This window comes from Cyprinodon variegatus, unplaced genomic scaffold (assembly GCF_000732505.1).
Source record: "Cyprinodon variegatus isolate N-32 unplaced genomic scaffold, C_variegatus-1.0 Scaffold321, whole genome shotgun sequence".
NCBI classification, from domain to species: domain Eukaryota; kingdom Metazoa; phylum Chordata; class Actinopteri; order Cyprinodontiformes; family Cyprinodontidae; genus Cyprinodon; species Cyprinodon variegatus.
The window spans coordinates 418,056-430,953 of record NW_015150774.1 but is presented as its reverse complement, the minus strand read 5'-3'; the positions used below and the strand labels follow the sequence as shown (position 1 = coordinate 430,953).

Genomic DNA, 12,898 nt, shown 5'->3' with positions numbered 1-12,898 from the left:
TGGCCCAATAGCTGCAGACTTGAGGTGATTTCAATGGTTTCTAAAGTGCAATCCACCTGTATTAGCTTTAGCAGCAAATTTAGCACTGTTATAATTTGACTTAACTAAAGTTACTGTAAATTTAGATGACTAAGATATAGAGCCATGGAGCAATCCATTTTAGCTCTTCTTAAGCCTTTAAGGAAAAGCATTTATGTATATTAAAGTGAAATTTGAAATGAACTTTATGACACTGAGCTTTTTCTGTAATGTTTCCACCTGCTTTGAACCCTGTCATCTACGGAGGACAACCCTATGGTTTGCTGCTCTATAGACTACCATTTGTTCTTTGCAACATTAAAAGCAAAGGTTTAAAAAATTCATTGAGTTTCTGTTGCTTTTTCTGCTTCTGTAATTAGCAGTTACCCAAACTCTTCTGGTTCAAACGAGAAAGAAGAAAAATATTAGCTACCTCAGTTATTAAGGTACAACAGAGAAAATATAATTAAGGCTTTTTCACTACCAGTAATAAAATCTAAAGCTAAATAGAGGAGGTTATTACCAACTGCTCTTCAATACATCTGAGACTAAGGAAAATTATAAATACAGTTGCATTTTTTAGGACTTTCAAAGGACAGCTCAGCTCTGCAGTAGGATTTAAAGGCTTTATAAAATTATCGCTAAAGAATCTTTTTGAAAATTAAAATGATCTCCTGTATTAAAATATTCTTAATAGAATGCCAATCAAGTGTCCTATTCCATCTCCCTCAGTTTCATTGATGTTTCCAGGAATGTCTTCCATATATTTCAAAAACCAGTAAATCTGCATTGGAGTAAGTGCTGTACAAAAAAACTTTCCTGTAGTACTTAGTAAAACACAGGCTTTCTTTCATTACTTTCTTTTACCACTCTGGAGTTCAACATAATAAAATATAGCTTCTAATGCAAATTAGTTAAATTATTTGTATTGTTATTATTAAATTGTCACTTTTCCCCTTGATCTCCATTTTTTTTCTTTCTGAAATTGCTTTTTTTTTCTAACCCATGTAATTCATAAGTTCCTACAGAGTAAAAGTTAGTATGCCGACATTACCTTTGCTCAGAGGCTTTCCGTTTACCAAAGGATTTCAATTGCTGCTTTAATATATTGGTTTTCTCAAAAAGTCAATAGAATTTGTGCTTTTTAATAGTATTTAAAAGAAAACAGTGAAGGGCCCTTGACAGGAGCTATGGAACTTCACAGACTTCACTTTAAGTTACTACTTTCAAATATCCATTACAGTAAACATGTCCATAGCTGTATATTAGTTATTTATTTTCCAAGTTCATGGTATTTATATTGTTAAAACACTTTACAGTGCATTATTTCATTTGTTTATTTTTTTTTTAACTGTTCACTATTATGCTAGTCTTATACACTTTTCTAAGGTCCAATGTGTGACAATTTTTTTTTAATAATCTTTTTGCTGCTGTAAACACCAGAATTTCCCCATTGTGGGACGATAACGGGATTTTCTATTCTATTCTATTCTATTCTATTCTATTCTATTCTATTCTAAGTTGCATAGAAAACAGTTGTTTTCTTTGGTTGTTAAAGTGACAGCCATGGGAAATAGGTGTTAGCTAAATTACTTTATCAGAGCAGCTTTTATTTGGTTTTAAATTGCTAAACAATGGTGCTGGTTTTCTGGAGTCTGGAAAGTGTGATTGGAGAAGTGTAAAAAAACCATTACAGCACAAACACTTCATTTCCTGTTGAAAGAAAGGCTGTTGAAAGTCCCCAATGTCATTTTAAAGAGGTTTTCTTTCTAGACATATCCACCAGAGGGCAATGTAATACTAATTTAATCTCCAATTTATTTTGAACAGTTCTGTTGGAAGGCAATAGAATTCAACTGAGATTCAACAAATCTACAATTTCTCAAGAGGCAAAGTTAGGTTGGGTATTTCCTGCAGAGATGAGGAAATACACAATGAAGCTGCAAACAATTTAGAAATAATTCCATTGCTGCCTTTATTGAAATTTGTGTGTATAGTAAATAAAGCTGATGCAGCCTGCAGCGGATGATCAATCAGCTCACATAAAAGCAGGGAAACAATTCAGTTTGAGTCTCTGGAGACTGAGGTTAAATGTTTTTCTGTTTGCAGGAAATGGGGAGGTTGCAGCAGTTTGAGAGATGGCTGGTTTAAAGAAACCACGTGATGAATCATACTTCCTCTAAGAGTTAGGCCTCAACTATTTGTGTCTCTTCATTTACAATTTGCCCATAACGGGGATGGCTAGTGCGAGGTAAGACTGCTGAACTCAACTATTGATTATTTAAGCTTACATATGTTTAAAAATTATTTTTTCTACTATCTCAAGTTACCTCTAGATGCATCAAATTAAATTTTAATCGTTTTTGTCTGAAATGCTTACAGGCTTGAGATTCCCTAATTGACTAAGATATATTCTGTGGTGATTGTATTGAAATAATAGTCTTTCAATTACACTTTCCTGTTGGGGAAAAACAGAAGAAAGTTTATAGATTTTGTTTCTTTTATATGAATCTTGTTTCATTAAAGACCTTATGCATGACTGAAGTGCCAGCTTCCGTTGTTTGGACGGTTTCAGTTAGTTTCCGGTTAATGAAGCCTCTTCTATCTTTTAGTTCAGGGGCCATTTGCAGGATATGATCATGAGTGCTTTTCTAGTGTCTATAAATTATTGATTACCGGTAGCTTGAAGCTGAATATTGGAATTTTTACTTGATTCTATGGAGTATATAGCACTGTCAATATATGCCTTTACAGTACTTCAAAGTGAAGTCATTTCTGATCAAAAAGGTAAATCCTAAAATTCTATCATCACCATAAAATATCTTATGAGTGAGTCAGGGCTGCTGTTTGTAAATCACTTATTGCTTCCCTGTTGTTTCTGTCTGATGCATAAACTACTACAGTTTTCACACTAGTGTGTCTTGTGCTCTATTTAATCCAAAGCAACCAGGAGAACAAGAAGTGCAAATAACCTCTTTAGAGAATAAACGCAGGTGAAAAATGAGTAATAATGATCAACTTGCAACATGAAACATGAAAAATCTTACTGAGGACATCTGATGACAAAGACAGGAACTGAGTATAAGAACAAAACCCTAAACTAAAAACACTGCTATGAATGGCAAAACAGATGTTTAAAATCAGACATTCACACAAAATGCATTCCTTTTTTCCCACTGTCAGACACTGAATCTAAATTTAGATCCATATTCCAAATGTAAGTTGTTTAAGATTACCAAAGTAGCTCGTATTTTCTTAATGCCAGAATAATGAAACTGATAGTGTTTAAGAATTTGTAAACATTTTTTACATAATGTAGTTCCTTCGCAATGTGATCTATTGTTTGCATTGTACCTGTAATCTTGGTTTTGCTTGGTTTTGGTCTTTCAACCCATGGCAGTAATTGACTTGTTTTAGACTAGATGATGACATGCTGTTACCATATAATGACGTGCTGATACTAGATAATGACATGCTGCTACCAGTCAGCATCTTTGCCTTTTACTTCGGAAGCTGATATGTGAATTATACTTCAATATATGTAAACTCCTAAGTGAAAAAAAAGGTCTAAAATAAATGTTTTTCATCATTTTAACATTTACAGAAAGCATACAGCCTAATTTAGTGCCTGACAGTGAAAGGGAAATGTCTTTTTTTTACGGCATATGCAAATATTCAGCCGTTTCTCTGAAGCAGTGCATTATTTATAGAAATGTAGACCCAAATTTTAAAAACAAAATCAAAAAGAGTCGTACATACTGGTGGAAAAAAGGGAATAACATGTGCAACTACTATTATTTAAAGGATTAAAATGAAAAATGTAAAACTAACTGAAACTAATAAGAGAAAAACAAATTTAAACTTTACCGTCAAAACAACCATCTTTAAAGAGAAAGTAAAAATCTGTAGCTTTTGAGCTCTTGCTCTAACTTTCATTGTTTATTTCTGCTTCATATATAGATAAAAAGTTAAGCTTATTTTATCAACACACTTTCATGTTTATATTTTAATCCACATGTGATAATTTGGGATTTTTCATTTTGAACAGGTTTCTAATGTGCTTTAATTCCTAATCTACTCTTAGTGTTAACAAATCCTTGTTTAAGTTTTACATATTCAAAGACATTCTATCAATGCATTTTAGCTCTTTACTTCCTGCCATTTAGTTTTTGACACTCTTCAAAAACGAGTGGAAATGTTAAACGCTATCAAATCTCACACTCTTGTATGTTGCTATTCTCAGTTGGTTTTATTGGTTAATACGTGTTACATATGCTGTATCAGTTGTTGTTGGTTGGAAAATGTACAAGGAAAATATAATTAACTTTTTATCCATTTTTCTAATTGTCTATTTTTGACTTATTTTTACACACGTGCTTCTGTGGTAAAGGTTTTCAGAAGCTTTACTGCAGCTGTCAGACAGGAGGACGTGTTGTGTAAGTGGTGTTAGGCAAGCTAAAAACAGGAACCATAGTATAAAAAAAGTTACATGGAAGAAAATCAAACTGGCTGCTTACGAGCGTTTAAACAATCACACCAAAAAGGTATTTAAGACACTGACCATACCCTTTTTCAAATTTTTCTTATTCCAGAATTGTGTTACATGCTGACTTTAATATGGATTTTTCTTTTTCTGCTGCATCAAACTGAGACAATGAGGTTTTTCGAGAATTCATGTCAGTTTGTCGGCCCTATTTTTATTCACAGTGAAAGAGCAGAATAGATGTGGCCTGGCTGATATGGCCCATGCAACTGAAGACCAAAACCACAGCTGTGAAAGGGAGAACTTAACGCAGGGCAGCATGGTGTTATACAGGTAGTCACTACGAATTAGGACGTAAAAAGCAAAGCGCTTATAAGGCAGGAGAATTACTCTTTCAATATGTTTTGTACAAATACAAAGTAAATGACAAAAGATTGCTAATATTAGCCCAGTGTTTCAGTAAACCTATCCCACAGGACTTTTTAAAGCTTAATGTGCCGTGTCAGATGGTTCTCTAAAAATAAAAGATAAAGACACACATGTTGTAACTTTGTTAGAACAACATTGTTAGAACAACACAACACGTTCCTCATAATTGTGAAGAACAATGTGTCTGTTGCTATAAGAGAATAAAAGAATGTTTCTGGGATTTCATTTGTGGGATTTTTTTTTATGGTAACTGTTTTATCTCAAATACCAGACTGTTTTATATAATTTTAACACACACTGGTCAGACTTCAGGTGTAAACCAACACCAGAATTTTAACCTGGTACAGAGACATTTTGTATTTGACTTTTTATTTTACCCTTTGCAATCAAGACGTCATATGACGAGCAGACGGACACCTCAGTAGTTCAGCATCGAAGCATATACAGTATGAACCTGTTGCCTTTTTTCCTAAATTTACCTCAGGTCGGAATGTGACCTCAAGCACGTTCATGTTGAAAGGGTCTGACCCACTGATTTCTATTTATTCACTGGATATTCGATTGGCCGAAAACTTAAGTCACTTGCTTCATTTAGTTGTCCTGGACTGTACACATTAATGAACATTTCTCTAAATGTGTCAGTATTATCTATGAAGCTAATTTTCAACTGTTGTCCCTGGGCAAGGTGCATAATGCCAACAACAATTGACGACATAAAAAAGTTGTAAAACAAACATAGAAAATGTAAAAATTTGGGGCTACATACTTACAAGGGCCCGTCATACAGTTCAAACTGGTAATTACCAGAACACTGTTATCAATACATGCATATTACATGCCAATCATCAATTTAGGACTTTTGGCACATCATCTGATACTGTAGAGTGTGTGCATTTGTAATATTCTTAATATCTAAGAACAGAACTATTATTATTCTCCATTAATACACTAATTTTGTTGTGATAGATTTGTATAATGTTATTTTACATGATTTATAGATGTCATACTGACTATGCAATGTGATGTGCCTATTTTTTTACCATAAATTACAGTAATCTGCTGATGCTATGAAAGAGTGTGTGTCAAAGTGATGAATTTATCTTTATTTTAAAAGTGTTAACCCCCCTGAAAATGAGAAATGTATTGTTGTTAAATGCTGTAGCGCAAGTATTGTTTACATTCCGACTTGTCCAACTAGTGATTATCAATATTGCGGCTAGTGACTTCATAGCAACACGTACTACTGTAGGGAAATCCAGATTGAAATCAGGAGGCAGATCCAGGTTCAGTCCACAGGCAGAATCCATCAGGAGTCCGAAGACAGGTCAGGCAAACAGATCAGAACAGGAACAGGCAGGCTCAAAGGTCCAAAGACAAAAAGGGTCAGGATCAGGCGATCAGAACACAAAATGGTAAACTAGAGAACACTCATCGAAGACTGGAATAATCTGGCATTGATAACAGTTCAAATAGAGACTAGAGCAGGTGGCACAGATGAACGATGATGAGAAACATCACTCCATTCTCCTAGACAGGGGAATGGAATGAACCCTTAAGCCAGTCATCAGATCATGACAAAAAACATCTTTAGGTGAACCTTTGTTGATCCCTGGAGAACCACCGTACCAGATTAGCACATTACAAAGAGTTTTTGATCATTCTGTTTAATTTTACTGTTTACTCATGCCAGCTCCAGCCAATAGGTTGTCTTACTTCACTTCTCTTACTACTCTTTTTTTTGTTTTTTATTATTATTAACCTAGGCACAAACCAAACATTTATTACAATGATCAGCCCATTTCAAATCAAATGGACTGATTAACACACTCACCATAACACAGGGCTGCTCCCCATCAGCTGTTACCGGTTGTGACAACACCTTCCTGGTCTGTTTTAAAAGTGGTGCGCTGTGCTCCTCATCTATACGTTGACATCTGCCAATCAACCAGCTAACAGCTGTATCTGAGCACAACTTGCTCAAATGGTCTTTCACAACAATTCCCCCTCATTCATAAAATTTGAGACATTTCCTTGGACGGCTATAGCCGGAACAGCTGACCCAAAACGGGGACATCTGGTCAGCGCAATACAGACAGTGAATTCAAAAAGAAGAAAGGAGAAAAAGTTACATTTGGTGTGTTATAGACAAAGAACACAACATTATACAATATGCTGTCGTCTCTCCTTTTATGTCAAGATTCCTCTCAGTTGTTTTGATGGTACTGTGACAGAAATTTCCTTTATTTTCTTGCTTCTAAGATGAAGTAAATAAAATAAAAGTGATCCAACACAGACGTTCTCGACCTTCATTCCAGGACATCAATGTTACGGTAATTTCTGCTGCCATGTATCTGGGATGATGTGAGCTTAAAGCCAGTCTAAAGAAGACCTTGTAATCAATTATCTGAAAAAATAAGAGCATCCCAACTCATTAAGACCAATATCGAGACAATATCCTTCTTAACAGAAAGCCGGACTTACTGAGCTTCTCCAGCATGATCAATTCATTAGAAGTTTATTTTATCATATCTTACCAGTGCAGATCATTTCGCAACAATTTATGAGACAGAAAGGTCATACTCTTGCGTAGTAAACTGTAGGGAAATAAGTTCTTATCAATCCAATATAAACCACTCATGCAGCCATATAGTAATTGCATCTATCAGCAGTACAATTACATGCAAGTTCTGTATCATAATCATAATCAGTTCATCATAAAATTTAATTGTGAAAAAGCTTTTTAGTTTAGAAGAGTTGGTGGATTCAGAAAGTGGGAGCTGCATTTTAATATGAAGAAACCTCCAATAATAATAAAAAATCTCAGTCTTTGCAACCCTCTCCATAAACAGCTGAGGTTTGTATATGCTAGGTTAGAACAACTTTTTAAGGAAAAGAAAGCTGTGTACATAGAGTTAATGGAAACATGTTTTTTTTTCTGTTTTTTGAGAGAAACATAACAGAGATTAGCTGAGGCAATATTACTATCTGTTTGAATGTCTTCCTATATGGAAGTAAGTGTTTTTCAGTTCTCCCAGTTGCATATGAAGAAAGTTTTGGGAGATTTTTTGTTCTTTTCTTATCCTATAGGATTACACGCAAGTAACATGCAATTGAAGCTAAAATGGCTGATATCTCATTAAGATTAGGGATTTGTAAACATCTTCTTTTAGTTGCATCCATAAAATTGTGAGAAAGACATTGGTCCTGGCTTGTATGCAGAACTGTTGATAGCATAAAAATTAAACAGCAAAATCCATTGTTTAGAGATTTGCAACCAGAGCAATCTTTGGTCAGGTTTAAAAAAATTCCCACCCTAAGCTGAAACCTCAGAGAATAATCAAATACACTATGTAGTGTAAAATATAAAGGACATAACAGTCAACAGCACCATTTTTTTATGGTAGGGGAAGATACAAAATAACAAGAAGACCAAAAGTAAAATTCAATCCCAAACAATCATTGAAAGTACTGGCAGTATTAGTTAATATTTTGGTGCTTTCACAGAAAATTGCAAAACAAAATGCTGAAATTGTAAGATAAATGTATATTCTTACTGAACGAACATAAAAAAAAAAAAAAGAAAAGCATTGAAATCTACTCTTTATATTTGACCGAAAACTGTTTCGAGGGCACTATCGATGAATTAAAAATTAGATTTTGGATTTAAGCATCCAGAAAGCAGAAGCTCTGGTAGGTAGGTCTAACCATGTATTTACTGCCAAATATATGTAAATTTCTAAAGCTATTTTTGTAATGGAAAAAAATAAGGTAGACATGAGAGGGAGCTACATTATGTGAATCACAGGAGACAGTAAAAAACCCTAAAATGTAGGTTATTAAAATATGCAAGAAAACTGTATTCATGACGAGTAATTTCACAGATCAGACTAATGATAATCCTATACACAAAAAAGGCAAATAAACAGAGCATACCGGAGGCAATGATTAGATAAAGTTACTTTTAGAACACTGAAGAGAAAAGGTTCTTAAAACAGAGCTGAGTGGGTTAATACAGTGAGGTGTGGGTGTCAAGAAACAAAAGGTTACAAGTACATGACCAAAAGTACAATGTATGTGGGCAAAATAAAGCAGGAAATTGTAATAACATACAAACAGTGACATATCCTGATTGTTGGGAAACCTTTACATATTTGACATATTTGATCTGAAAAATATTTTAAAGTAATGGATAATTTCAATTTTAAGCTGAATGCATGGTTGTGAGTAATCTGATGTTTTATACTAAGATGGTTTAGAGATGGGCCACAGAGAGATTTTCAGAGATGGTTTTAACAGATCTTTGTCTCTGGCTTTTTTCTTTGTTTCTCCCCAGAATCACAAACCTTCAGAATGCTGTTAAACAGGTGCCGCTTATTCAGCCTCCTCAGCCCAGTTCTGCAGCACAGGGAGCTGTTCAGATGAGGATAAAGAACACTCAGGGCTCTGCAGACCGCCTGAGCCAGTCCAAGTCCATGGTCCTGCAGGACACCGACCTTCCTCAGAAACCTGTATGAAGACAAAACAGAACCAAACCGACACTAACCTTGTGTTCCAGTTTTAAATCATTTTTAATTGTTTTTTCAGCTGTCTCGGCATCGCAGGAATCAATCTCAGCACGGAGTGATCCTGACGGCAGCAACAGCATTTGAACCACTGGTATTGTCTAAGACTTCTGATGTGCTTTTACCTTAAAATAACTTAACTTTTAATGCTTTAAATTCATTCAGGCAAATTGCCTTTCATTTTACGTAACACTGCTTTCTTCATTTCTGATGTTTTTTAATTAAAATCCTGTAAGTAGAATATTCGTGATTAGAAAACAACATGATATGCCTCTTAACCTTTTTTTTCCTACATTTTGTTACTATCAATAACTTCCCCTTTATTACTGGGATTGTATAATACAGACCAAATCAAAGCAGAGGATAGTTGTTGAGGGAATGGAAAATGATATGTGGGTTCAAAGCTTGTTAAAATTAGAGTCTGAAGGGTGTGCTAGAAATTAATGAGCCTGGGTCAATACTCATACAATAATATTACAGCAGCAAGTCTCTTTATGTGTAAAATGTCAGCTTTGCACATATACAGACTGTTTTTTTTTGTCTTTGCAACAATGCTCACGTTTTATCTTAAAAATGGGAAAATGTCCTTTTTTTCAAATGGACGCTGTCAATCTTAAAAAAATACTGTTCAAAATCTTTCTGTAAAAGTTAGAATAAAAAATTGTTTATGTCACTCTGAAATTGCATAATGTTTAGAGTTACCAACTTTGTACTGAAGCTCAAAGGGAGATGGGTACCGGGTTAAGCCAAGATAAAAAATAACGGATGAACAATTTTAGAGGAGAATAGCAGCATGTCAACCAGAATAGAAAGTAAGACACAGCATAATATAATGATATTTAAAACATCTGAAAGGTTTATAAACAGCATATTCACAGAGAGAGCAGGTCCTGATGAGCTGAAAATCAGATAAGTGGCCCAGAAACTTTACTTTTTACATTTTTTTGTGTCCTATTTTTTTCTCAAGTTGGCTATTCCTATGTAAGTGTTTTTGTCTGAAGCCTTTTTTGTTTTCATTTAAGTTCAGCTACTCTACTTACATAGTGTTTGCATAGAGGCTTATCCTTAAACCAGTTCTAAAGGTTCTAAAACGTATAAAAAAACATGTATAAAAATGTACGGATATAGCTATTTGTGATTTTTTTTAGTTAAATGGATATTTATTAAATTGATATTTAATGAGGGCTTCTCAGTGGAGCAGTGGGAAGCACTGCTGCCTTGCAGCAAGAAGGTTCCGGGTTTAAGTCCTGGCCTGGGGTCTTTCTGCAGTTTGCCTGTTCTCCCTGAGCATACGTGGGTTCTCTCCGGGTACTCCGGCTTCCTTCCACAGTCCAAAAACATGACTGTTAGGTTAATTTGATTATCTAAATTCTCTTTAGGATTGAGTTTGTGTGTGAATGGGTGTCTGTCCCGTGTGTTGCTGTCCAATGTGTTTGATTGATTAATTATGTGAACTGAGCCCTGATTAATTTTAACACCAGCCAGTAATGGTATAGACTTACATTAGTGTTGTTGGGTTTTTTGCAGATAAAAACTAGTCTAAAAGCAGGTACACAGATGATAAAATCCTATTGGCAGAAAAGTAACAAACAAATTGGTTTGTTACGTCACACTCCATTTGACAGACTTGGCAACTCAGGGTTTAACTAACACAGTGATGTAGAGCTGGTGTTTCTGGTGTATTCTTGACTTTTAACAAACACGGCTGGAATGTGGCTTTGTACACGTTCATGTGGTATAAAAGGTTCTGATTGTTCCCAGGGGGACCTGAAAGGTGAACATTTGAACGTAGCGAAGATCTCAGAAAACGGTAAAAAGCAGAGGAAGAACTGGACTTCAATGTGGACTGTGCTGACCACGGATGAACTGCTGCTCTATAAAGACAAACAGGAAACTGGCGTGGTATGAAACCATTTATATTTAAATTTAGTTACACCAGGTCAACCCCAAACTATTGACCTGTTTAGTATCAGCACATTACTCATTTTTTGCAGCAGGGAGTTAACCTCCATGTTTTGGGATTTGCTGTGTTTAGAAACCAGGAGGTAAAACAGATGTGGTTCAGCTTTGTGGGGCTGTCATTGAATGGACAACGGAAAAGTCAAGCAAGAAAAATGTCTTCCAGGTAACTATTACTCCTGAGCTTTTATTTGTCATGAAGGCAACTAGTTAATATTTAAAGCTGAGTGACAACATGTAGCTCCTTTCCACCTGTCCTAGATCACAACTAACACAGGCAGTGAGTACCTCATCCAGGCTGAGAATTACTCCACTGCCAGCAAATGGCACGACGGCATCAGGAAAACCGTTGAATCATTGGTAAGACCAGCATTCTAGTGAATTATCTTTTCCTTTTGGGACATGCAATATATAAAAATATTATGAATTGTGTTGTTGTTTTAGACTAAAGACGACAGAGGTTTTGCTCTGCGGAGGTCCAACAGCTCAGAGTTCCTGCCCAGGCACAGCTCCTTACCTGGACATGGAGCGGTCTCACCCAATACAAAGCCACGAAACCCAGTTCACAGACGGTCCATCAGTTAGTACAAACTTTGTTAATATTATTAGAAATTAGGTGCAAGGCAAATGTTAAATATTAAAGTTACTATCAGAATTAATTAACACTGTTAACATTGCATAAATTTAGTCACTACCAAATGGGTAGGGTTTTGTCAACAAGGTAACAAACAGTTTTGATGGCCATGGTCAATAGTCACGACAAGGATATTTAAATTAAATGCAGAAAAATGTTTTTTTATGTCAAACTGAACTGAAGTTATTGCAAAGTAAACATAATTTTTAATTTAGGGTAATGATAAGACAATCTCTAGGCAGGTCTAAGTTAATGGATAAATAGAAATAAAATAGAAATAAGCTATGCTTATTTACTTGGCAGTGATAGGTTGTACTCTACCAATTCAAGAGTTTCAACACTATATGTTTTAGGACTAAATATGATAAAACTGCTTCAGAAACAAAGACCAACTCAGTAATTGATGGGACTCTTAGGAATATTAGTGTGTCTCATCATAACGGCTGCCCAAAGAGCTGAGAAATGTTGACTTAAAATTCACAATTTTCTTATTGAAGCAGAACGTTTTTATGTCCAAAACATTTCTTACATTAAATAAAAGTTCAAAATCAACAGCATATGTGATAATTGTTAAATATTCAATTATTTTCTAGATATGTTTTCCAGCTCAAAGCTGAAACACAGCGCCTCAGACAGTGCAGACAAGAACGGAGTGAAGAACAGACTGAAGAAGTTCATCATCAGAAGGCCTTCCATGAAGACACTGCAAGAGAAAGGCCTCATCAAAGGTTAATATTTGCTTGTAAATACAATAAGTCAATCAGTCCATCAATCAACCAACCAATCAATTCAATTTAATTCAGTTTATTTATA

At 35.0% G+C, this 12,898-nt stretch overlaps 1 protein-coding gene across 1 annotated transcript in view; it reads left to right on the top strand.

Annotated features, from left to right (window-relative positions):
• The first annotated feature begins 2,156 nt into the window (after positions 1 to 2,156).
• Positions 2,157 to 12,898, top strand: part of arhgap15 (Rho GTPase activating protein 15) — a 16,237-nt gene continuing 5,495 nt past the window's right edge. The window contains exons 1-8 of the mRNA XM_015384721.1: positions 2,157 to 2,269; positions 9,264 to 9,438; positions 9,515 to 9,586; positions 11,254 to 11,394; positions 11,528 to 11,617; positions 11,713 to 11,811; positions 11,896 to 12,031; positions 12,679 to 12,813. Coding sequence (XP_015240207.1) covers positions 2,256 to 2,269; positions 9,264 to 9,438; positions 9,515 to 9,586; positions 11,254 to 11,394; positions 11,528 to 11,617; positions 11,713 to 11,811; positions 11,896 to 12,031; positions 12,679 to 12,813 — 862 coding nt within the window. The 5' untranslated portion in view covers positions 2,157 to 2,255. The remainder of the gene's footprint in view (positions 2,270 to 9,263; positions 9,439 to 9,514; positions 9,587 to 11,253; positions 11,395 to 11,527; positions 11,618 to 11,712; positions 11,812 to 11,895; positions 12,032 to 12,678; positions 12,814 to 12,898) is intronic.